Raw genomic sequence first — 24,749 nt, 5'->3', positions numbered from 1 at the left:
ACTGGATCTATGTGCCGGGGGCTGTGAGAGCAGTGAGCAAGGCAGTGTCCCCCCCCTTGGGAAACTTAGGATCTGACAAAGAAGGAGATTCAAGGTACAGATGGTAGGGAGGTAGGTTCCAGAGTTGGCCCAGATCCAGACACATCCTAGAGAGTCTGGGCCTTTGCACATGCTGCTCCCTCCATCTAGAATGCCTTTCACACAGGCTTCGCCTGCACTGATGCCATTCACTCCTCCTTAAGGCCTGGTGGTGGGAGAGGACATGGTTCATATGAAGAGCCGGGAAGCAGGGAGGTAAACTGCTGCACGGTGGGGCAGGGGCGGTTAGTGTTGAGAAGAAAGAGTTGGGCCGGATCATTCTTAGAGGGGCTTGCAGACCACCTTAAGGTGGAGTGACGAGTCAGTCCCAGGTAGGTGGTGGAGGGCACAGGGAGGAAGCGCAGGCAAGTGCGTAAGCTCTCCTCTGCCCCAGCCTCATCAGAAGAGCATTTTTTTTTTTTTAAAGATTTTATTTATTTACTTGACAGAGATAGAGACAGCTAGTGAGAGAGGGAACACAAGCAGGGGGAGTGGGAGAGGAAGAAGCAGGCTCATAGCAGAGGAGCCTGATGTGGGGCTCGAACCCATAACGCCGGGATCACGCCCTGAGCCGAAGGCAGACGCTTAACCGCTGTGCCACCCAGGCGCCCCCAGAAGAGCATTTAATCTGGCTCTAGGAGGCATCCTGATTTGAGCAGCCCTGGGGAAGGCACATTTTTATTGGTTTGTAGTGGACCTAGCAGGGGGCTGGAACTCTAGCTATGGAGAGGGAGGCTGGAGACTCGGTTCCCTCTGTTTCTAGCAGGAGCTGAGTTATTGCCCCCTCCCCCACACTGCCTCTAGCAGCCACGACCCCTGACTGACATCCAGGGGGCAGGCCAAGCACCTGTTCTGTCTCCTGTTTAAGTCTTCTTCCCTTTCTCCCAGATCGACGTGTACTTGGCCAAAAGTCTGGCAGAGAAGCTGTATTTGTTTCAGGTAATGATGAGACCAGAGGGTGAAGGAGCCATCTGGAGCATGGGGGTGGGGGGTGAGGGGCGCTGGGAAACCTCAGCCTCGCTTAGGGTTCTGGGCACCAAAGTGTGGGACGGGGGTTCTCTTCGCTCTTGTGGGCGGGCAGGTTAACAGTCTCTCATTTTGAAGATGGGAAAACCAAGGCAGCTGTGAGAGGCAGAACAGCGTCGTGGTTCAGGCTTGGGCTCTGGGAACCCGGCAGCCACGTTGAGGCCCAGCCCCACTGTGACTTAGCTGTGAGCCCCGGACAAGGTCCTTAAGCTCTCTGTGCCTCTGTTTCCTCATATGCAGAATGGTGGCAGTTCCACTACCCCCCCCCCCACCGTAGCATCCCCGTGGGGGTTGGATGAATCCATCCAAAGTGCACAGAACACAGCCCAGCCCGGAGCTCAGTTCCAGTCTGTTTTAGGACAGTTTTCTCCCATGTCCCCCATTCCTGCCTGCATCCTGAGGCAACCATTAACCTGTTTTCTCGCTCTGTGGTTTTGCCTGTTCTGGACGTTTCACGCACACGGAATCATGGCATAGGTGGTTTCTTCTACTTAGCATCGTGTTTGCAAGGCTCACGCATGTTACAGCATGTACCCGTACCTCATTCCTCTTTATGGACGAATAGTACTCCGTGATGTGCTGTATACACCACGTTCTGTTATCCGTGCATCGATGGCTGTTTGGGTTGGTTCCACTTTGGGGCTATTACGAGCAGTGCTGCTGTGAACATTGCACACCAGCTTTTGTGTGGACAGGTGTTGTCCTTTCTCTTGGGCATATCCCTAGGAGCAGGGTTGCTGGATCCAATGGAAACACTATATTTCATGTTTCGGGGAAGGAACAGGTTGTTTGCATTTCCAACAAGAAGGTTGTGGTTCTAAGTGTTTTGTCTCCATGTTGCATGTGAGAAGATGAGGCGCGGGGAGGCTAGCCACTTGTGCACGGGGCCCAGAACAGGGCAGCAGTGGCGGTGCTCCAAATGTGAGTTGGGAAGAGGCCCGGCTCCCCCCCGCCCCTGGGGTCTGCCTTGAGAGGCTGCCTTCAGGCCTTCTGAACTGGTTTCCTTGACTGCCTGCAAAATGGTGGGGAGCTGGCGGTGGTGACGGTAACTCCATTGTGTTCATGGTGGGCCAGGACCTGTGGCAGTGTCTGCTCTCTTTGCCTCATTCCCCGCCCCCAGCAGCCCCGTGAGGTGAGGACTCACACACTTGTGGTGGTGAGTAGCTGGCCCAGGTCCACACATTGCAAGAGGCAGAGTTGGGACCGGAACCCAGGCCTGATTCCAGAACCTTGCCCTTTACCACCACCCGGCCCAGCCCGAGATCAGGAGATGGCAGTACTGCAAGGGCTCAGGCCAGACCAGTCAGGCTCCAGACTGTTCCTCCTACCGCTGCCAGAAGCTGTGGCCCAGGAAGCAAGGAGGAGTCGCTGTGTTGCTGAGTAAGCTTTTAGGAAGTCACCGTTGCTCTGGGCTGGAACGTAGCACATCCGAAAGGCCCCACACAGAGGGTTCACTGTACACGGTGCCACGCCTCCAGCAGGCTCCTTCCGGAGGCTGTCATGGTACAGGCAGCTCCGGCCACAGCTTCTCAAGGGCGGGTCCAGACTGTGACTCATCCATCCACCTGATGGCGTCCTTCCGGTGCCGGAGAAAAGAAAGGTGCCTCTGTGAGGACTGATGTGGGAAGATGTCCCCAGCGTGTTCAGAGCAAAGAAGTGACTTCAGAGCAATATATTTAAGTGTGACATAAAAACAACTTCACGTGCGGGGACACTGAGGCCCAGAAGGGGCTGAGTGGGTCAGGGGCAGCTTTTTATTATGGAAAAGTTGACAAGGCGGCAGAGAGAGAATGGCATAACAAATTCCCATATGCCCGTCTGCCACCCTCAGCACGTCACCGGTCAGGTCTTCGTCTGTGCTGCCCACGGTCTCATGTCCCTTGTCTTCAGTCTTGCCTGCCCGGCAGGGCGCTGTGGGTTACCGGAGAGGGGCCTGTTCGGGTTCCTGATGCTTAGGCTTGTCCCTCAGAGGTCAGAGACCTTTGAAAACTGACTTTTGGAAGGAAGCTGGTTGGAGCTGGTATGAAGGGGATGCAGGCAGGGACCAGTGAGGACCTCTGGTCTCTGCTTGGTGTTGATTCTTGGCTGGAGCCTTTGAGCCCCGCGCTGGTCTGGGCCGGGCCAGCCTGGGCATGGTGGACTGATGGCTCTCTTCCCCTCCCCAGTACCCTGTGCGCCCAGCCTCGATGACCTACGATGACATTCCACACCTCTCAGCCAAGATCAAGCCCAAGCAGCAGAAGGTGGGGCTGCCCTCTGACAGAGGTGGAGCAGGGGAGGGGTGATACAGGTGGGGGTCGATGCATGCGAGGAGGAGACGGGCCTTTTGGGGACTAGAAGCCCAGAGAAGAAGCGATTGGAGGGTTGGGAGGAGAACCAGTCGCTTGCAGAGCCTGGAAAGCTGAGGAAGGAAAATTTCCAGAAAGAAAGGGAGTAAAGCAGCTGCAGAGAGGCCAGGGCAGAATAAGGCTCAGGATGAGTTAGACTGGGAATGGGGGGCTCATGTTCACAGGATAAGGCAGGGACTGACAGGCAGCAGCTCTGATAAGCTCGAAGTGCCCTGAAGGGATGGGGTGATAGGCGCCAGGAGCACTGGACATGTGCCTTGCCCAGGGGGTGTCTGCAGCTTCAGCCCCCCCCCCCCGCATTGCCACTTGCAATGACTTTTCAAGAAAAGTTGGAAATGAGAATTTTTATGAGAAAATCTCTTGAATTTTTTATGTTGGCACCGAATTTAGATTTTGGAGGGTAGAATGGGGAAGACAAATAGAACTGCATGACCCCATCCCCCAAAAAAGCACTCTGGTCTTTCTGTTGGAATTGGGGTTTGTAACCTTTGAGGTAGACTGAACCCCAGAGACCCTTAGGGAGGGATGCGTGTTGGGCCTGCTTCTGGGCAGGGCTGGGATTGGCAGGGACTGGGGCCAGGACATGGCTGTGGCCAGGTTGGGGGTATCCTTGAGTTCCTCATAGCTGGTTGGGGTGCTTGATGCCTGCAGGTAGAGCTTGAGATGGCCATCGACACCCTGAACCCCAACTATTGCCGCAGCAAAGGGGAGCAGATTGCACTCAACGTGGATGGCGCCTGCGCGGATGAGAGCAGCACTTACTCCTCGTGAGTTCCCTGGGCCGAGCCTCCAGGCTCTGGTGTGCCTCAGTGAGAGCCCTTGCTGGGCTCCCTACCAACGTCCCAACTTCAAATGCTTGGGCCTGGCACAGCCCTGCCCTGTGGCAAATCTCTTCCCTCCGAGAGGCCCCTTGATGGGAGTGGGGGCTTGACCCACCCCGTCCTTGGGCCACAAATCAGGCCTTGGGTTTCCTCTTCCCCAGCTTCCCTCCTGAGGCTCACATATGCTGAGTTGGGGCTTTGCTCCCTGTCCCTTGGTATTAAATTTCAGGTGTCCGGGGTAGAGGATGTTGTGCCTGCCACGCCCTGGGTCTGGAACTTCCTTTCCCTTGACGTCTGTTCTCCCTGTGCTCCCAGGAAGCTGATGGACAAGCAGACATTCTGTTCCTCCCAGAGCACCAGTAACACAGCCCGTTACGCTGCCGCACTCTACAGGCAAGGTACCCGCGCTGGGCAGCCAGGCTGCCGTGGCTCCTGGAGGCTGCTTGGGTGGGAGGGAAGCAGGAGGGGGGGCTGGGACGGGGAGGCTGCCCCTAGCCTGGTACCCAGCTTTCTGCTCCCCGAATGCTGGACGCCCTTAGGGGCCAGGCAGGTTGTAGAAGTGACATTGTCAGGGGGCTGGAATAGTCCACCTCTAAGGACTTCTGGCTTTTGATGCTGCCTGGCCTGATAAAGGTGTTGCTTCCAAGGTCACTGTCCTCCTGGGACACAGACATACACACAGCATAACTTTTGAGACAGGTGGGAGAATTTTGCTTTAAATATAAGGTACTTGCGGGGCTTCTGGGTGGCTCAGTTCGTAGAGCGTCCAACCCTTGATTTCAGCTCAGGTCATGATCTCAGGGTCGTGGGATCGAGCCCTACGTCGGGTTCTGCGCTTAGCATGGAGCCTGCTTGGGATTCTCTCTCCCTCTCTACATCCTACATCCAGCTCGCTCTCTCTACATCCCTCCTTCCCTCTTAGGAAAAAAAAAAAAATCAAGGTACTTACACATGAGCAATTTTACTCTTAGCATCCACCCAAGAGAAATGAAACGTCTATCCACACAAAATATGTTCATAGCAGCAGTATTCATAATAGTGAAAAGGTAGAAACAATCCATGTCTGCCAGCTGATGATAGCAAAGTGCACTACAGCCGTGCAACCGAATGGTATTTGGCCACATGAGGAAATGAAGTCCTGCTGTATCCTCTAGCGTGCGTGATGCTCAGTGAGAAACCAGTCACAGAAGGCTGCGTGTTGTAGGAGTCCGTGTCCCGAAGAGGCAAATCCGTAGAGACAGACAGCACGTAGTAGTTGCCCGTGGCTGGGACGAATGTGGGTTGGGGAGTGACTGAGGATGGGTTCAGGGTTTCTTTCTGGGGAGATGAAAATGTTCTTTGGGGGCAGGGCGCAGAGGGAGAGAGAAATCCCAAGCAGGCTTCACGGTCAGTGCGGAGCCTGTCACAGGGCTCCATCTCACAATCCTGAGATCATGACCTGAGCTGAAATCTAGAGTCAGGCGCTTAACTGACTGAGCCACCCAGCGCCCCTGAAAATGTTCTTAAATTGATTGTAGTGCTGGTTGTACAGCTGCAGGAATATACTAAAATACATTGACTAGTATGCTTTAAATTTTGTATGGCATGTGAATTTTATCTCAAAGCCATTAAAAAGTAAGTATTTAGTGTTCATAAAGCAATAAGTAAAACTAATTTGAACACTTAGGAAACAACTAGGAAGGACTCAGAAGTAGCATCAAGTAACCGTATCCTTCGTTTTTGAATCCACGTGTCATGCCTTGCAGCTAGGACTGTTCGTTTCTTTTAATTAGTTTTGATTATGGTAAAATGTACATAACATGAAATTCACCATTTTAACCATTTTTTAAAAATATTTATTTTAGAGCATGCTCCCGGGGGGCAGGGGGCGGGTAGGCAGAGGAAGAAGAGAGTCTTAAACTAACTCCGTGCCGAGCGCAGAGCCCGACACAGGGCTCGATCTCATGACCCTGAGATCACGACCTGAACTGAAACCGGGTCGGACACCTAACTGACTGCGCCGCCCAGGCACCCCCATTTTAACCCTTTTTAAGTGTGCAGTTCAGTGGCGGTGAGGGTATTTGCGTTGGTGTGCAGTCGTCACCACCATCCGTCTCCACAACTTGTGCCATCTTCCCGATGTGATTGTTTTCTTCTGTAGCCAAACTTAACCTTCTTTCTTCTGAATCTCTTGTCTTGTTTTTTAGGATTCTTTCTCCCATCCTAGGTTCATACAAAGGTTCTCCTAAATTTTTTTTTTAATTTTATTTATTTATTTATTTATTTATTTATTTTTTTTAAAGATTTTATTTATTTATTCAACAGAGATAGAGACAGCCAGCGAGAGAGGGAACACAAGCAGAGGGAGTGGGAGAGGAAGAAACAGGCTCCCAGCAGAGGAGCCTGATGTGGGGCTCAATCCCATAACGCCGGGATCACGCCCTGAGCCGAAGGCAGACGCTCAACCGCTGTGCCACCCAGGCGCCCCTATTTATTTTTTTTGACAGCGATTGCACACAAGCAGGGGGAGAGGGAGAGGGAGAAGCAGGTAACCCAATGAGCAGGGAACGCGATGCGGGGCTTGATCGCAGGACCCTGAGATCATGGCCTGAGCTGAAGGCAGACGCTTAACCAACTGAGCCATCGAAGCACCCCCTAAATTTTTTTCCAGTATTATTTTATACAAAAATTTTTAACATTTCTGAAAATTATTCTTATATGTAGGGTGGTAAGATGATTCCTTTTTAATTTTTTAAATTCGAGTATAATCAACAAACCATTATATTCGTGTCGGGCATACGGTAGTGCAAGTCAGTGATTCTGTACCTGACTCAGTGCTCATGGAGATAAGTGCACCTGAATCCCCGTCACCCAGTTCACCCATCCCCCGCCCACTCCCCTCTGGTAACCATCAGTGTGTTCTCTGTAGTTAAGAGTCTGTGGGTTCTGTGTTTTGTGTGTGTGTCGTGTGTGTGTTTTGTTTTTTTTAAGTAGGCTCTATGCCCAACCAGTGTGGGGCTCAAACTCATAACCTAAAGATCGAGGGTCGCATGCTCTACCCACAGAGCCAGCCAGGAGCCCCGAATTTGTTTTTGTGTGTGTGTGCTTCCCCACCCCCGTTCTTTTGTTTCTTAAATTCCACATATGAGTGAAATCATACGGTATTTGTAGGACCATTTGCTTCTTTACCCCTGACTGCAAGCATTCTGCTCTCAAGTCCAGAAGCCTTTCACAGAACCACTTATCAGAGCCTCAGCGTGTGATTTCTTCTCTTTCAAGCCCACATTGACTTGAGAGAAACTGATGGTTTTTGCATTGCCTCCCAATACATGGGTCTAATTCACAAGGGAAAGTCCTGATAATCGTCGCGGACTGTGTAGACACTCTTCCAGGTGGCCACACCAGGGCCGTTCCTGCAGCCACATTTGCACTAGCAGACTTCTGAGCGGATTGGGTGGGACTTTGACGAGCCGAGTTGGAGGATGAGGAGGAGAGGCAGTCTGTGTGGGGAGTGGGCGGTGGGTGTTGAGGGTGTCTGGCAAAGAGGCCTGGTGGGGAAAAGCAGGCCCTGTTTGGAGTGGAAAAGTTGCCCCGTGTGCCAGAGCAAGCAACTGGGGGGGCAGGGGGTGGCGACCGGGGTTGGAAAGGCCTTTGGTGCTCATGGGGGAGGGTGTGCAGGCAGGCTTAAAGAGGTGGCTCATGTCCTGCTGCAGCTGTGTGCTTGCTGGGCCAGGAGGGGGTTTGGGAAGGGCCGTGGGATCGAGGCTCTGGGACTGGGAGCTAGAGCAGAGGTGGGAGGTGGCTTGGCGGTGGGCTGAGGCCTTTGGGGGAGTCCAGGGCCCTTTGTGACTGCCATGAGCCAAGCTGGGTGGGTTGGCCGCAGTTCCCAGGGTCAGGTCCAAGGCCTTCCTCCTCTGCCAGGTGAGCTGCACCTGACGCCCCTCCACGGCATCCTGCAGCTGCGGCCCAGCTTCTCCTACCTGGATAAGGCGGACGCCAAGCACCGGGAGAGGGAGGCGGCCAATGAGGGTGAGCTCTGGTTGCCTTGCCCTTCTGTCTGCATCTTGGCGGGATGGGTTGGTCGTGGGAGAAACTGCACGGGGATGGATTCCAGGGCACTGAGCAGCGTCCCTCCCTCTCCCAGTGGATGTGGGGAGCACTCACAACCGGAAATGTCTTCCTGCATTCCCAAGTGACCCCTGGTGGGCAAAACTGCCCCCAACTGAGAAGCACTGACTTGTCCAACCACCTGTGTCTAGAAGGAGAATTCCCAGAGACCCCTGCCTGAGGCCTGGGGAGTTGGGGGCTCCGCCAAGGCTGCAAGCAGCGTCCGCTTTCTCTTGCAGCAGGAGACTCTTCCCAGGATGAGGCGGAAGAAGACGTGAAGCAGATCACGGTGAGTGAACTCCGGCCCCGAGGAGAGGGAGGGCCTGGGGGCAGCAGCTGGCTCTGTAGCTCAGCCGCCTGGAGGCTGCACGGGGTGGGAGGGGCTGTGCAGAAGCCGGGCTCTGGGGGTGAAACAGATACCAAAACAGGGTCCCGTTCTTCAGAGCCTGCCTGCGGGGCGGCCTGGAGGGATAGCCTGTCTGCCCACCCTGACTTGTCCCAGATGTACACAGGATAGCAGCCTGGGGTCTCCGTAGCGCAGGGACCCTGGGGCTTGGCTGGAACTGGAATTGCCTGGGAGGAGGAAACCAGGGCCTAGGAGGTCCAGGGAACCCGCACAGTCTGTGCCATGAAGCCCATGTGCTAGTGGAGCCCAAACCCCGTGTTACCTAGCCACATCATGCTGTCTTTTCAGTGGTGCACAGATGCAGCATTTCTATCTAATGCTTATTGCTGTATTGCAAGCATTGTGAGGAGAATATTGCCCTCCATTTAGGGCTTGTGGAGTTTCCTCTCTGTAAGCGTATGGAAGTTAGAATGAGTATTTAAGGAAGAAGGCACAGAGAGTGACACGGATGGCATACGGACGTGGTTTAAGTTGTGAGCCTTTGCGCCTCCTTGAAGATGGGCTGATACCGACATGACCGCTGTGGAGTGGTGGGTGCTCGCCCTGTTCTCCCAGTAGCTTGTTGAATGATCAGCCTCCTTCCCTTCTCGGGGACTCAGCTGGCCCTCGTTTAACAAGTCATCCTTAGGCCCGTGAACTTTAAAGCACCCGTATAGAGTCCCAGGATTCTGCCTGGCTGGCCCAGTCAGTAGAATATGCAATTCTTTTTTTTTTTTTTTTNTTTTAAAGATTTTATTTATTTATTCGACAGAGATAGAGACAGCCAGCGAGAGAGGGAACACAAGCAGGGGGAGTGGGAGAGGAAGAAGCAGGCTCATAGTGGAGGAGCCATGTGGGGCCCGATCCCATAATGCCGGGATCACGCCCTGAGCTGAAGGCAGACGCTTAACCGCTGTGCCACCCAGGCACCCCAGAATATGCAATTCTTGATATCAGGGTCGTGAGTTCAAGGCCCATGTTGGGCGTGGAGTCTGCTTTAAAAAAAAGAAGAAAAAACCCCAGGGTTCTATAATCCACAAACGGCCCTGTGCAGGTGCCCTTCACAGGAGAGGTGTCAGGGCTTGGTTCCATCGGCATGCTAAGCAGCAGAAACCTGGATCTACCTGGCATGAGCCCAAAATGGAATGTATTGGTCCCTATTACTGAAAAGTTGAGGGGTAGCTTCAGGTATGGCTGGATTCAGGTGTTTAGGCTCTGTCATCGAGACCTGGTTTCTCCGTCTCCATCTCCAGGTTCTGCCTTCCTCTTTTGGCCTCTTTCTCAGGCAGGGTGTCTGTCCCCAGTGGTACAGAGTTGTCCCAGCTCCAGGCTCACAACCTCCCAGCTTCCAAGACCCCAGGGGAAAAGAAACTTCTTTCTCATTACTTCTAACTAAAGTCCCAGACTGGACTCATTGGCTTGGCCAACCCTGAACCAGCCCCTGTGGCTAAGAGGATTTGGTGCTCGGATTGTCCAGGTCTGAGTCACGTGCCCACTCCTGTGGCTGGGAACGTGTGTGGGGTTGGGGGCCGGGGGAGGGATATTTGCTCCCTTGAGCTGAGGGGGACCTGGGCATTTCCCAAAGGAAAATGGGAGGGGGGGTGTTTAGCAGTGGGAGTGGAAATGGATTGGGTGCCGGGCAGGCAGAAGGAAGAAAAAGCTGCTCCCTGGCCTGTGTCTGCGAGTCACAGAGACGGACACAGTTGGAGCTGAATTTAAGAGATGTGTGTTGGGAAATGAGGGGAGGGGGAGCGGTGCGGGGCTTTCCAGTCTCCTTATGGGCGTGGGCTGGCAGCCCGGAATGGGTGCTGGGCCTGAGGCCACGACCCCCCTCCCAGGTGCGGTTCTCCCGTCCTGAGTCAGAGCAGGCCCGCCAGCGCCGTGTGCAGTCCTACGAGTTCCTGCAGAAGAAGCACGCCGAGGAGCCCTGGGTGCACCTGCACTACTACGGCCTGAGGGTAAGCCAGGGTCCCCAGCGGTGGTGGCTGACGGTGGCCCCGGGGCTGGGGTTCTGGGAGAGGAGCCCAGTCTCATCTTGAACTGGTTTCAGATTCTCTGAGACCCACTTGGTGGTAGGGAGCCCAGGGAGAGAGGGTCAAGTCCTGGGGACAGTTTATCCCTTGTTCCAGCCGGTCTACTTGGCGTGTGTCCCTAGGGGATCAGGAAAGTGAGAAAGGAGTCCACCATCCTGGGTCAGGGGTTTCGGCATCCCCAGGCTCTCCTCAAGTGTGAGATTCTTGCCAGCCCCAGGGTGGGGCTGGTGTTTGGTTACGTACTTTTATGCATCGTGGGTCCTGAATGAAGGTGCTCGATGGAGAAGCGGCCATCTGTCACATGGCCAGGCTCCCTGTGTACCTGCCAAGGGTGCTTTCGACTACTCTATACTTGGTTTTCATCTCGTGTGCTGACTTAGAACCCAATCCTTGAAACTGTATTGAGTAAGGGAAGCAATTGAATCAAAGCCAAAGATGCCATAGGGCTCCCCAGCATTTTTCTCGGGGAGGAGCAACTCCTGATTTCTCTGAAACTTTCCTGAAAGAGATTCAGTTTGACAGAGCCTTAGAGTCAGACTTCCAGAAGCTCTGCTATTTCCTGGTGCGTGACTTTATGCAAATTACCTAATGAGATAAGTTGATACATATTTGCAGCCATTGGACCAGAGCGTGGCACATAGTAGGTGCTCAGTGACTGTTAGCTGTTATTTTTACCGTTGCTGTTAATGGCCCTGTGTCCCAGGCAGGGCACCTCGGCACAGGTGCTGGGGCTGTTCGGTCGTAAAGCTGGAAATACTTGGTTGAGGCCACTTCGCAGAGGCCTTGAGTGCCATGCTCTGGTGGTTGGATGTGATCCTGTGGCGGGCCTTGGGGCAGGACAGTGGGGGGCTGGAGTGGAAGGTGATGCAGGGGTGAAAACTGGATGGCAGAGGGGCTTGGGGGTGGCGCTGGCCCGAGATGGTGGCTGAGGGTCCTCCCACCCTGCCCTTCCCCAACAGGATAGCCGCTCTGAGCATGAGCGCCAGTACTTGCTGTGCCAGGGTTCCAGCGGGGTTGAGAACACAGAGCTCGTCAAGTCACCCAGGTGGGACCGGCCGGGCCGGGGTGTTTAGCCTTGTGGGCTCCTGAGCCTACCACTGGCCCCAGGAGGGTCCCTTTGGTGTGGGGCCTTCCTCGGGACTGTGGCCTCTTCTGTAGCAAGGGAGACGGACATGGAAGGGGGCCCTTTGTCCTCTGGAGAAGTCCAGGAGGGTGGGTGTGGAAAGAGATGGTCGCCCTTTCTCTGCAAGTTTGGGCGGGAGCTAGGGGAGGGTGGGTATGGCTCTCTACCCCCCGTCCTCCAGCCCTCCCTTGGAGAGGCTTCAGCCTAGGTGCGATCTGGGTTTGTGGGCAGGGATGGGGCAGGGACAGAGCCCAGGAGCTGCTGACCCTGCCCTCTGCCTGCAGTGAGTACCTCATGATGCTGATGCCGCCCAGCCCGGAGGAGGAGAAGTGAGTAGAGTTGGGCCGGGCGCCACCCCCCCACCCCTCATCTCCTCTCACCCCCTCCTCTGACAAACCGTCTCTGTTTTTAACAGAGACAAACCCGTGGCCCCCAGCAACGTCCTGTCCATGGCCCAGCTGCGCACGTTGCCCCTGGCTGATCAGATCAAGATCCTGATGAAGAATGGTGGGTGGACACCCCCTTCCCCCAGGCGGACCCCAGCCCTATCACCTCCTGGGGAAAATGGAGTGTGGGGCAGACTAAGGACTGAGGGGCAAGGCCAGAGGCTCCCACCACCCAGAGCGTGCCTGGCTTTACAGCCCTGGCCTTGTCTGGAAGGAACGCACTCGGCGGCTCCGGTTCCTGTTCTGATCCGCCCTGGCCGCTCCCTGCTGTGTGAGCATGAGCAGACCACCGACCCTCCTGTGCCTAAGGAACTAGGAGAGCTCCTGGGGGCTGAGATGCTCTTCCACGGCGTATACAAAGCCTTGCACATGAACATGAGCTCCGTTCGTTCGCTTGCACTATTTTGTGGCGTCCACACCAGGCTGCACACAGTAGGGAGTGGTCTCCTTTCTCAGGAATCGGAGGGCCAGAACCTGTAGGGCAGATGTGAGCCCTGAACCTCAGAGCTGGGTCCCAGGCTCCGGGCTCCTCTTCGAAGATACCACCTCCAGGGTCTCCAGGGGCCTGAGCAGAGGGGAGTTCCCAGCTCTGCCTGGGGCTGCTAAGGCGCCAGCCCACTGGCCTTGCTAAGAGGACATGGGGACTACCCCAGGCCCTTTCTGGGCCAGAGTAGTAATGGTTTTACCTCCCCCCACCCCCGTAGGCTCCACGTCCAACGTGGGGTTTGAACTCATGACCCTGAGATGAAGAGTTGCATACTATACCAACTGAGTCAGGCATCCTGTAATAGTTTACCTTTAAGGAGCACCCCTTGGGGTGTCTACTCCAGGATTCAGTGAGTGCGGGGAGCCTGCACAAGCAGCCAGTGAAGTCAGCAGTTGTTATTGCCCGTGTCGTCTGGGGTTATTCACATTCCGGAAAAAAAAAAAAAAAAAAGGGGGGGGGGCCGGGGGGGGGTTGTGTGAGCCTGAAGCTGTATAGACTTGGTGGATGGGGGGTGGCGGGGGGAGGGAAGGGCCGGAGCCTCTTCCCTTGCCTGATGTCTTGTGCGCCCTCCTCAGTGAAGGTCATGCCTTTTGCCAACCTGATGAGCCTCCTCGGCCCCTCCATCGACTCTGTGGCTGTTCTGCGTGGCATCCAGAAGGTGGCGATGTTGGTCCAAGGAAACTGGGTTGTGAAGAGGTGAGTTCTCTGTATGGGAGCGTCTGATCCATTTAAATTCCTCGTGATTACTGATGTTTTGGGTTTAAGTCCACCATAGCGCTGTCTGTCTGTCCTGCATTTTATATCCATTCTTAGCTGCTACTGGATTCTTAATCATTCCATTTCTCCCTGCTAATTTGAAAGTTACCTTTTCTGGGCTCTTTTAGTGAGTACCCTACAGATTCAGGGTGCATTCATAACTGATCCCAGTTTAATATTAATTGCTGTCCAGGACGATTCAAAGACCTTAGAGTGGTTTATATTTACTTTCCTCCCAACTCGTGCTGTTGTATTTATATATTTTAATTGTATTTTAAAACCCACAGGACATTATCATATCCAGTTAATATTCTTCAGATCTGCTCACATATTTACTTTCTTATTTTGCTCATCATGCCTTTCTGCATCTGAGTTTCTATCTGGGATAATTACCTTCTGCCAAAAACTGCTGGGGTGTTTCCTTTAATGAGGGTCCGCAGGGGCAGAGTTCCCTTGGGTTTTGTATGGTTGGAAATGTCTATTCCACCTTTGTGGTTAAAGGATACTTTTCCTGAATGTAGAATTCAAGGTTGATTTCCTTCCACACACTGACATAATTTCATTGCATTTATTCCCATTGTTTCTAGTGACGAGTCTGCTCTCTTTACCCCTGGTTCGCTAGGCTCTTTTTGAGACGTTCTCCTGTGGCTTTCCACAGTTCATTAAGATGCGCCTGAGCGTGAGTTTTCTTTCACGTGTCCCATGGGGTTCGGAGCACGTGGCTTGATGCCTTTCAGGAGTTTCTCTTCTGTGATCCCTCCACCAGACTGTCACTTTCAAGGGGTTTTAGGGACTTCTGTTTTGACCGTCCCTTGTGTTCCTGGCACTCAGTATAATGCCTGGCACATTTTAGACCCTTGCTAGTAAGTGTGGCTGTATTTTATGTGTACTTGGATTATGTTTAATTTTAAATAGTTTACACAGAATACACTAATAAAGACTCACTTTCTAGAAAGTGTGGTGTAAGGTGAACTGAACAATCTGTCAAAATATGAAAAAACTGTTCAAAATTTTTTAAGTACTTCATTGCTGAAACTCCCATCGTTTCGGTTGGTTGGCTAAGTGAATTGTAAAGGCTATTCACGTTGCTGCCACCTGGTGGCGCCCGTGCACTGGGAAACATGTCTGTCAGTAGGTGGCGGCTGTTGTCTCCTGCCACGTTTGATTATGGAAGGTCCTTGGATGGCGCATCACTCGTTAAATAGGACCAGCAGCAGAAGGAGTGGGGCAGGAGAGCAGAGCTGCTCGGGCACAGGATGGTCTGGGGTGCTGTGAATGAATGAGAGCTAGGAGGGGCTGTCCCATCGCTTCTGAGGACACTGACCCAGAGAGGCAGAGACTTGCCAAATGTCTGACAGCAGGGCAGCCACAGAGCTGGGGTCTGAGCTCTTCGCCTAGTACTGCCTGTGGCCCTGGTGCTTCTGCCCTTTCAGCCTGGGGTCTGTCTCTGTCAGGGCCTCCCGGGCCTCATGTGTTCTGCCTGCCGCCGTGCTTCAGGTCCTGCTGCGAGCCCTCACTGCCATGCCATGGGGTTGGTGCTCCTTCCTCGTTCCTTTGTGTTCCTGTGAGGTGATGATGCAGATTTCACACATGGTTCACTAAATCTGTCTCCGTGGCATGTTCTGTGCTCCGCTTTCATTCACATGCTGTCCCCGTCCTCAGGAAATGTGTGGGGTGGAAGTGGGCACCATTACAGATGAGCGCACTGAGTGCAGGGATCCGGGGCACGTGCCACATTCTCCGCTCATTCAGTACCTACCTAGCGGCTCCCTTCCCTCTGTGTGGCAGTGATGGCCCCTGTCCCCATAGTGTGTTTCTGGGAAGGGAGTGGACACAGAGCTCAGCCTGGAAGGAAGAATATTAGTTGGTTGCCAGGTAGGATTGAGGAGGGGAGGAGAGAGGTCTCCCAGCAGAAGGAGTGGGGCAGGAGAGCAGAGGCTTCTTGGGCACAGGATGGTCTGGGGTGTGTGTGTGTGTGTGTGTGTACACGTACACGACAGGGTCTGTGGCTGAACTTGGTCAGGGTTATACTTGTAAGCCTCAGCTACCTGCTTATTCACCCCTGGGCCCTGAAGTTCTCTGAGTTGGACTGCTGGTCCCATTCTCTCCAAAGGCTTCAGCCCCACTTGAGCCTCAGGCCCCATCCAGGTCCCATCCCTGACCCCTCTTGCTCCCACTTACACTGCCTGCTTGTCCCTTCCGGCAGGTGGTGAAGCTACGTCCTGCTTCCCAGCCATTCTCTCTAGGCCTCACACCTGCCTCGAAGGTGGGACTCGCTGTCTTCCCAGAGTCCCAGGCTGGCCTGTTTCTGAGCCTCTGCTCTCCCTGACTGCAGTAGGCCTCGGGGCCGGCCAGTGTGTGCATGGAAGGTCATGAAGGACTGGGAGGAAGGACACTTGGGGGGTGTGCTTCTTTTCTATGTACGTCTTCACAGAGCCAGGCTCCGCGGTGGAAAGGGTGGCCCCGAGGGCAGCTCTACGGCCCGTGTTGGAGAGGCCTGGGCTGGGCCGGTGCTTGGAGCTGGGGGTGGGGCGCTGCAGGAGTGGAGGGGCTGGGAATGGGACTGACCTGCTGCTCCTGCTCTTGTTGGCAGCGACATCCTGTACCCCAAGGACTCCTCCAGCCCTCACAGCGGTGTCCCTGCCGAGGTGCTCTGCCGGGGTCGGGACTTTGTTGTAAGTGCCCAGGCTCTCTGGCTTCTGGTTGGTTGGGCAGGGATCATGGGAGGGGGTGGCTCTGGACCCTGTTTCTTTCTCCTTCGACTCAGAATCCTGGAGTCTTGGGCTTCATAAGAACATCTGAGTTCCTCTGGCCTGGGGATCACAAACCAGAGGCCCATAGGTGGACTCTGGCTAAGGAATGTGTTTCATTTGGCCTGAGTAGTTTTTCTTAAATGTTCATCTGTATTAATGTTTAAAATTCAAAATCCTGGTACGAACCAGATTTCTAGCTCATTACGAATAGTTGGACAGTCTGGTACCACTTTGCCCAGACCCCTGAATGGCGCCAACTTCGGGTGGGGCTGACTGTCCCGCCTCCACAGTCCCGACGCAGGCCTGCTTCTCTCGTACGTGTTCCCTGTGTTACTGCTGGGGGTTTTGGCAACTCCAGAGCTGGCTCATTGCCCTGCCCTCATCCGGTAAAGCCCGGCCCAGGTATCCCTCTCAAGGGCTTGAATCCCGCCTGCTGGGATCTGCACTGCCTCCGTTGAGGGGACTCGGTCTCCTAAGCTGTGCGCAGGGCAGCCCTGAAGCTGTTTGAGAGAGTGCCTGCATTTTCTCTCAGCCTGGCCGGGCATCCTGGCTTCTCTGGACAGTTAGCAGCTCGGGGCCAGAGTGCAGTGGATATCTGACCCTGGGCATGCTCACAGAGCCCGTGGGCCATTTGCCACTGCCTGCCAGCCTGTCTGTTCACGTGGACGCTGTCAGAGCAGGGCCTGGGAGGGGCGCCTGGGTGGCTCAGTTGTTAATCGTCTGTCTTCGGCTCGGGGCGTGGTCCCGGGGCCCTGGGATTGAGACCCGCATCGGAGTCCCTGCTCTGCTGGGAGCCTGCTTCTTCCTCTCCCACTCCTCCTGCTTGTGTTCCCTCTCTCTCGCTGGCTGTGTCTATCAAATAAATAAATAAAATCTTAAAAAACAAAAAACGGGGCCTGGGGGCGGGGGCTGGTCCAATCTGAGTTCTTGTCTGGACTGTCTTCCCTTATCCCAGGCCCCCAGGTCAACTGCAGGGGCCTGGGGGATGGTCTTAGGAGCAATCCGTCTTTGCCTCCTGGAAACAGACTGCTTTTTCTCCCTCAGATGTGGAAGTTCACGCAGAGCCGGTGGGTGGTGAGGAAAGAGGTGGCGGCAGTGACTAAAGTAAGTGCTGCTCTCGGTCAGAGGCCTGGGCACTGCCACTGCAGGGAGCGGGGCCAGGCGGCTTTCCGGCCTGCAGGCCTCACCTTTGTCCTCTCCCCCAGCTGTGCACGGAGGATGTGAAGGACTTCCTAGAGCACATGGCCGTGGTGCGGATCAACAAAGGCTGGGAGTTCATACTGCCTTACGATGGGGAGTTCATCAAGAAGCATCCAGATGTGGTCCAGCGGCAGCATATGCTATGGACGGGCATCCAGGCCAAGTAAGGGGTTGCTGGGCAATCCACAGCCACCTCAACCCCCCAGGCCAAGTGTGGGCTGGTGAAGGCATGCTGGGGCCCCATGCACCCCTTCCTCCCAGAAACCCCCAGCACAGGCCTGACACAGCCACCCCTGCCGATCAGAGCTGGTGTGTCTGTTCCGAGGGGTTGTGAAGGAGCAGGAGCCTGGGCTCGTGTGGGTCACCGCTGCCCACCCCAGCCTGGGGGCTCCTGCTGGGCACGGGGCCTGTGCCATGGGGAGGGCTGGCAGGGCTCCGTGCAGCTGGAGTCTTCAGTCACCAGGATATCCCTGCCTCGATGGCCGGGGTTACTGTAGTGAGGCAGGTGACGGGGACGTGGTGTAAAGTTAAAAGAGTTTATTCTTCTTTTCAGATTAGAAAAAGTGTATAATCTTGTGAAGGAAAGCTTGCCAAAGAAGCCAGATGGACAATCAGGTGTGCGAGGGGCTTTGGACTGGGCCGGCCCCTAACCCAGCCCTGGCTCTGGGAGGCCTGCTTTGTGGGGGCTTGTCAGGGCTCGGGCTGGAGAGGGGTGTGTGGCTTTCACCACTGGGTGTCCTTTCTGTGCCTTCTTCCCCCTTCCCCACAGACCTCAGCTTAAGGCTTGGCCTTAAGGACTGAGGGCTTCTGAACTCCAGGGCTGTGCTGGGGCGCAGGCCTTCCTGGGTTGGCAGAAGGTGGCGGTGGGACAGGAGGAACTGGCAGGGACTCGGCACTAACCCGTCCTGTTTGAATCTCCCAACGTGGGATTCTCATTTTCCCCACTTCTGTTTCTTTCCTCATCGTGGGGGTAGCTCCGCTTCCCTCCCGCCCCCACCGCCCGGTCAGGTGGGAGTGAGAGGCAGGACCGAAGCACTTGCTTCAGCCCCGCCTGGCCTGTGTTGTTCCTGTGCCCTTCCTCTGGGGAGCAGGATGCCCCCCGTCAGCCTGGCAGGGCTATTCTTGGGCAGAGGGCCCTTCTCTGCACTGTCCCTGAGCGCCCCCTGAGCAGCGCTGCCTCTCCCCACAGGGCCTGCTGCTCTGCTGTCTGGGGACCAGCGGGTCCAAGTGGCCAAAAGCAAGGCCCAGCAGAACCACGCACTGCTGGAACGGGAGCTGCAGCGGAGGAAGGAGCAGATGCGGGCATCCTCGGTCCTGCCTGGCGTGCGGATCAAGGAGGAGCCCATGAGTGAGGAGGGAGAGGAAGAAGAAGATGGAGATGCAGAGGGAGACGAGGAGCCCATGGACACCTCTCTTGGTGGCAGCCTCCACAACAGGCTGGCCAATGGGTTGCCTAGCGGGCGGGCGACAGGCGGGGACAGCTTCAATGGGCACCCGCCCCCGGGCTGTGGCAGCACCCCCGTGGCCCGGGAACTGAGGGCCTTCGTGGAGGCCACCTTTCAGAGACAGTTCGTGCTCACGCTGAGTGAACTCAAGCGCCTCTTCAACCTGCATCTGGCCAGCCTGCCACCTGGCCACACACTGTTCAGTGGCATCTCGGACCGCATGCTGCAGGACACGGTGCTGGCCGCCGGTTGCAAGCAGATATTGGTGCCTGTAAGTAAAGCCTGCGCCTCCGGTTGGGCGTGCATGCGAGGCCACCCTCTGCCCCTCAGGACGGCTCCCGGGCAGGCAGCACCTTTCCTGGCGGGAAGGCAACAAATGGGGTCACTCTGGAGTGGCCTGCGCCGCGCTTGCTTTGGGGGAACCAGTTGTTTGCAGGCTGCGTGGGAACTCGGGAGGAGCATTCACCTTGGTCTGAATCTTGGCTCTCACGGGGTGGCTTTGTGTGAGCTTGGGCCTCTTCGGCTCTGCACCCTCATCTGACGTGGGCACATGTTGGCTTTGCCATCCTAGGACTTGGGTAAGGGCCCACTGAGATGTCCGAAGGCGCTAACCCGTTGCTTGGCCTACAGCAGGGCCTTGGTCCGTGCAGGTTCCTGTCAGCCCTGCCGTTTTTCAGGATGAGTTCGCTTCTGCCAGCACTTGATCTTTGCAATTTGCAGGTGTAGAAACTGACTTCAAAGAAGTGAAATGAGCTTGTGTAAAGGTCATATACTCAGGAAGTGCTAGAGCTGGAATTTAAACCCAGTATAGTGGCTGCAGGGCTGAAATCTTTTCTGCTTTAACTGAGATGCGCTGACCCTTTGAGCCGAGCCCACAGCTTGTGCCTGGGCTCTGGCAGGCCTCTCTGGCTAGAGGTTAGCTGAGCACCGTGCTCAGCATTTCTGCTGCCAGGCCTGCAGGTGGCAGCGTGAGCCACCCACACCCCAGGTCTCTCGTCCAGGCATTGGCAGGGGCCGTGGAGTGGAAGTAGTGTAGGAACAGAGGGCATGTTGCAGACCATTTTCCTTAGCTGAGGGTGGAGAGGGCTGGCCTGTGGCTTCAGGAAGTGGTGCTGGTCATTCTCTCCCTGCTGCCTCTGCCCAGACCTGGCAGCAGACAGGTCTGGTGTGGGGCTGTGGCGGCCTCTTAAGGGAGCATCGACGATTGCAATCCAAGGTCAGAAGCATCTGCAGCCTCAGGTGATGTGAGGCGAAGGCCATCTTTGTGTATGTGAGACACAAACTAGGACGAGAGGCCCTGGATATCAAGCTGGCTAGGCTGTCCCAGGAGATCTGGCCCTCGTGGCAGGGAGCCTCCTTGGTGCAGTTTCCTATGGAAGGTACCAGGGTTTGGGGGCCCTGTCCTATTTGGAACCACCTTTGCCCACCCAGCAAATGGGTGTAGTTAGCTCCAGGCTCCCCTTTCTCGGAGCTGGGCCATGCAGGGAGGGGCGCCTGCCCAGGGTTAGCTGGGCCGTCTTGGGCTGCTGGGGTGGATGGGAGAGGGATGTGAGGTAGGCTGCTCTCAGGCACCGCTGCCCTGCTCCTTCCTTTTGGTGGGGCTGGTGTCCCCAGGAGACCATACAGGATCGTCCCCTCTGAGGAGGAAAAGACCTCTGAAGTGTCTAGCCTCGGGGTGCTGAGGTCCAGGGAGAGTGAGTAGACTCACAGACTTGAGTTTAACCCTGGTGCTGCTACTTAGTAGATTTGTGACCCGAACACTGAGTCAACGGAGCTGGATTCTCCCTCTGGAGAGTGGGAGGCTGCAACACCTTGTTCCTGCCTCTCTGCTTTCCTATCAAATGAGACTGTACATTTACAGTCCTCCTGGGGCTTTATGTGGTAGGAGCCACCACTGTTGCTTCTGTTGTGGGGTCAAGGCTGGAAACCATTCTTCCAGGTGCCGTGAACCTGGCCCCCTTTTTCTTGGTCCACCTTTGGACCCTGCTGAACCAAGTGGTGTGGGTTGCTTGGGAGTCAGGCAGGGCCTCTCACCGGTACTGGCACAGCCCTTGAGGGAAGGGGTTGGAAGGAATCCCCAGGATACTCCTAGGGCAGTGGGAGTGCTTCTCCCACATCTGAAGGCTTATGTTTAGGGTAGGACGACACTGGATGTTGGAGGTGAGCTAATGCCAAGCTAGTAGGAGAAACAGAAACCAGATTCCTTTCCTTGTCCAGTGAATCTGGGGGCTTCCTGCTGTCCCACTGAAGTCCTAGTAAGTGGCAAGAACTGGAATTGGAACCCCTGGTCTCACATGGGCTCATTTTCTGAGTGGGGCTCACGCAGACCGGGACGGTGAGGGGCGGGGCAGGTGGACCGGTAAAGACAGACAACTCACGCCTAGGCCTTGGTTAGTTTCCCCCCCAGACTGCTGCGTCCCCAGATGAGCAGAAGGTGTTCGCCCTCTGGGAGTCTGGAGACATGAGCGATCAGGTAAGGTGATCTCTGCTGCTGTCTCCTCAGAAGCAAGGAGGTGGGGTGAGGCCTTTAGGGAGACCCAGAGTACAGAATGTACACTTCAGATTCTCCAGCCACTCCCAATTTTAAATAATCTGGCTCTGTGTATTGTGAAAACAGGCGGCATGTGCCCATCATTTGAGCCGAAACCAGTGGTTCCTGAGTGCCAGTCTAGACCAGCTCCATTAGGATTCTCTCTTAAAAATAGATATATAGGGGCGCCTGGGTGGTGCAGTCGTTAAGTGTCTGCCTTCGGCTCAGGGCATGATCCCGGCGTTCCCGGATCCAGTGCTTCTCCACTGGGAGCCTGCTTCTTCCTCTCCCACTCCCCCTGCTTGTGTTCCCTCTCTCTCTAATAAATAAATAAATCTTTAAAAAAAAAAAAAATATATATATATATATAGGCTCTTAAGACTGACGCCAGAGATTTAGTTCAGCTCTGTAGGAGCTAGATATTTACGTGTTTACAGGCTTTTCTTAAAGATTTTGAGAGAGCACAAGCAGGGGTTACAGCAGGCAGAGGGAGAAGCAGGCACCCCGCATGGGGGTTGAATCCCAGAACCCTGGGCAGATGCTTAACCAACTGAGCCACCCAGGAGCCCCTACATGTCTATAGAGCTTTCCAGAGGATTCTGCCATCCAGCTGGGCTCATGAACCAGTGACAGTCCACATTTCTCAGGTGGCTTCTGGCAGTAAGAATCAAAAGGATTTCTTATCGGATCTCAGGTGCTGGTTTCTAAGTTAGAGAAATTGGTCCATTTTGCCTCCTGTCACACCCCGGCAGGAAGGGTCATGAGTGTCCAATGAACAAAATAGGAGTTAAACCAGCAGCAGTGTCTGTCTAGTGTGGTCATGGACCCTGAGGTCCACAATTTTTCTTAATCATGAGCTTGCCTGAACTTTAAGGATTAAGGTTAAATTGCTGAAACACTAGTCTGCCCCTTTTCCAGGTCCTGTCCCTAAGGTGTGGGGAGCTTCCCCCTGGGGCCCCAGCACGAGAGCAGGGCGGTGGCTCTTCCTGAGCCATCCTGTGTACTCTTGGCCAGAAGAGGTGGCATGGGAGTTTTCTGAAGGTGGAGGAAATTCAAAGAATTTGATAATTTTTTTCTTTTAATGATCAGATTCAAATAAGGGCATATTCTTAAAAACACACTAGACAAAGCTTTCTGGCCCTGCCTGTGCCTTTCCCTGCCTCCTAGTTATGAAACACCAAGTCTAAACTGCTTGTCCTCGGCTGGCGCGTCCCTGGCTTTATTGTCTTCTTCCTGGGGTCTCGGGATGACAGGTCGGTCCTGGGCACACACAGACTGCAGTGCGGAGTTAGGGCCACAGTTTGCATCTCTTGTTTGGGGTGATGCTCTTTTAGGCGACTGTTTTGCACAGTAACATATTTTTGCTATTAAAGCACCGACAGGTTTTGCTTGAAATCTTTTCCAAAAATTACCGGGTACGCCGGAACATGATCCAGTCGCGGCTGACTCAAGAGTGTGGAGAGGATCTGAGTAAACAGGAAGTGGATAAAGTGCTAAAGGTACAGTTACTTTGCGTTCTCAGGCCCCTGTCTCAGGTGGAGGCCGGCAGTGTGTTTCTTAAATCCAGCTGCTTCTGGCCCCCTCCCCAGCCAGAGGGTCTCTGCAACTGATGATGGTGGGTACGGGCAGAAGGACTGAACTGAGTGAGGTGTGGATGCCATCTTCCAAAGATGTTCTAGTGGTCATCCTTTGAGGTGACCAGGCCTGAGAGGCCCGACTCCCCTCCCCTTTTGAATCTCGTACCACTTACTTTCAGTAGAACCAATTTTAAATTAAATTTAGCTTAAAAAGGAATATTTATCTAGTATATGAAAGTACCTAAGTATACTACTAATAATGCTTTTTAACTGTGGCACAAATACCATATTTGCAGAAACCGTGGAACATGGACCGTTTCCCTCCATCGTGATGCTCTCAGACATCCAGGGCCATAACCTAGTGCTAGTTATAGGCACCTTTGTTCTAGGTCAGCTTATGGGTTTTTTGTTTTGTTTTTTTAATGTGCTTACAAAGCACATTCATTTATGGCTCCTCACTTTTTGGACACCCTGAGAGGAAGAGGTCCTGAGGCCCAAACACTTACCATAGCACTGGGATGAGGCAGATCTTGATTTCCCATTTGTGTTCTATCCATTAAGCATAAGTTGAGTTGTGGTGTTCCGAACACGACGCAGTAGCTACCTTTCTTGCCAAAGTCTGCCCTTTTAGCACATTTCTCTCTCCTCACAGGACTGCTGTGTAAGCTATGGCGGCATGTGGTACCTTAAAGGGACGGTACAGTCTTGACAATAGTCACAAACCACTACCCCAGTGAATCCAAGCCCAAGGAAGGACGGCAAAGCCAGCAGAGGTGGCAGTGGTCTTACTGCTTCGGAAGACATGGAGCAGGAGGAACTGACCATGCTGCGGCTGGGGCGTTGTGCTGTCTGGCGGACAGCGGGGATCATCCTCAGCCAGGGGCAGGGTCAGCTGAAGTTAGATCGCTCCCAGGAGAGAGGGCAGCCGGGACCTTCGTTACAGTATAATTTGGAATTCCTGATGTATTTTATTATTTGGTTTCATTCTCATAATAAAGAGAGTGTATACTGACCACAGGCAGGCTGATGAAAATCATGGTTTAATATTTTACTTTTCAAACTTAATGCCAACAAGGTCTAAGTTATATTTACAAGATGAAGAAAATGTTTTAAATATTTAAAATGCCTAGAAGCCAGTATTTAGTCTTCGATTACCTAAGACTTCTGCCAGTTTCATTAAACAAACCAAATTGGATTGTTTCACTGCTGGGTTTCTGTGGCCACCTTACCTTTTAGGACAATTTTATGTAGCAGTCTCAGCTGTTTACATGAACCCTAGCAAAAAATCAGAATCAAATCCATCTATAATGTTTGCATAAGGATGCAAACCAAACCAGGTAAGTATGAAACAATGTATAAGTGAGGTTATCACACTTTGATGTAAAAAATTTATATTTTGTGTATTTTTAAAATAAATACTAACACTAACCTGGCATCATGGTGCTACTGTCTTCTAAGGGTTACAGGAAGTGTTGCGTGAACTCTCAGAGCCTCGCACATCATCAGGGAAGGGAGCCGACGGACGGAGGGAGAACTTAACGCGCCCGGCAGAACAGTTATCTAGGGCATTAAGATAGTAAAAAGAAACTGGTAAAAATATATTTAGCCTAACATAATAGCTAAAACAGCAATATATAATTAAAAACATTAGTACA

At 54.0% G+C, this 24,749-nt stretch overlaps 1 protein-coding gene across 3 annotated transcripts in view; it reads left to right on the top strand.

Annotated features, from left to right (window-relative positions):
• Nucleotides 1-24,529, top strand: part of POLR3E (RNA polymerase III subunit E) — a 30,947-nt gene extending 6,418 nt beyond the window's left edge. The window contains exons 3-21 of one of the 3 annotated variants that reach the window (XM_034670269.1): nucleotides 967-1,017; nucleotides 3,270-3,347; nucleotides 4,104-4,219; nucleotides 4,589-4,671; nucleotides 8,174-8,281; nucleotides 8,602-8,648; nucleotides 10,583-10,702; nucleotides 11,737-11,822; nucleotides 12,185-12,229; nucleotides 12,316-12,407; nucleotides 13,409-13,529; nucleotides 16,183-16,264; nucleotides 17,387-17,446; nucleotides 17,548-17,705; nucleotides 18,096-18,157; nucleotides 18,732-19,258; nucleotides 21,383-21,460; nucleotides 22,891-23,016; nucleotides 23,747-24,529. In XM_034670269.1, coding sequence (XP_034526160.1) covers nucleotides 967-1,017; nucleotides 3,270-3,347; nucleotides 4,104-4,219; nucleotides 4,589-4,671; nucleotides 8,174-8,281; nucleotides 8,602-8,648; nucleotides 10,583-10,702; nucleotides 11,737-11,822; nucleotides 12,185-12,229; nucleotides 12,316-12,407; nucleotides 13,409-13,529; nucleotides 16,183-16,264; nucleotides 17,387-17,446; nucleotides 17,548-17,705; nucleotides 18,096-18,157; nucleotides 18,732-19,258; nucleotides 21,383-21,460; nucleotides 22,891-23,016; nucleotides 23,747-23,803 — 2,097 coding nt within the window. In that variant the 3' untranslated portion in view covers nucleotides 23,804-24,529. Of the gene's footprint in view, nucleotides 1-966; nucleotides 1,018-3,269; nucleotides 3,348-4,103; nucleotides 4,220-4,588; nucleotides 4,672-8,173; nucleotides 8,282-8,598; nucleotides 8,649-10,582; nucleotides 10,703-11,736; nucleotides 11,823-12,184; nucleotides 12,230-12,315; nucleotides 12,408-13,408; nucleotides 13,530-16,182; nucleotides 16,265-17,386; nucleotides 17,447-17,547; nucleotides 17,706-18,095; nucleotides 18,158-18,731; nucleotides 19,259-21,382; nucleotides 21,461-22,890; nucleotides 23,017-23,746 lie in introns of all 3 variants that reach the window. The other 2 variants (XM_034670268.1, XM_034670270.1) reach the window with 2 other exon arrangements.
• The last annotated feature ends 220 nt before the right edge of the window (nucleotides 24,530-24,749 follow it).

The sequence above is a fragment of the Ailuropoda melanoleuca genome, chromosome 10 (assembly GCF_002007445.2).
Source record: "Ailuropoda melanoleuca isolate Jingjing chromosome 10, ASM200744v2, whole genome shotgun sequence".
Classification (NCBI taxonomy): Eukaryota; Metazoa; Chordata; class Mammalia; order Carnivora; family Ursidae; genus Ailuropoda; species Ailuropoda melanoleuca.
Note: the sequence above shows the minus strand (reverse complement) of the source record. Positions and strands in the feature narration are given on the sequence as shown.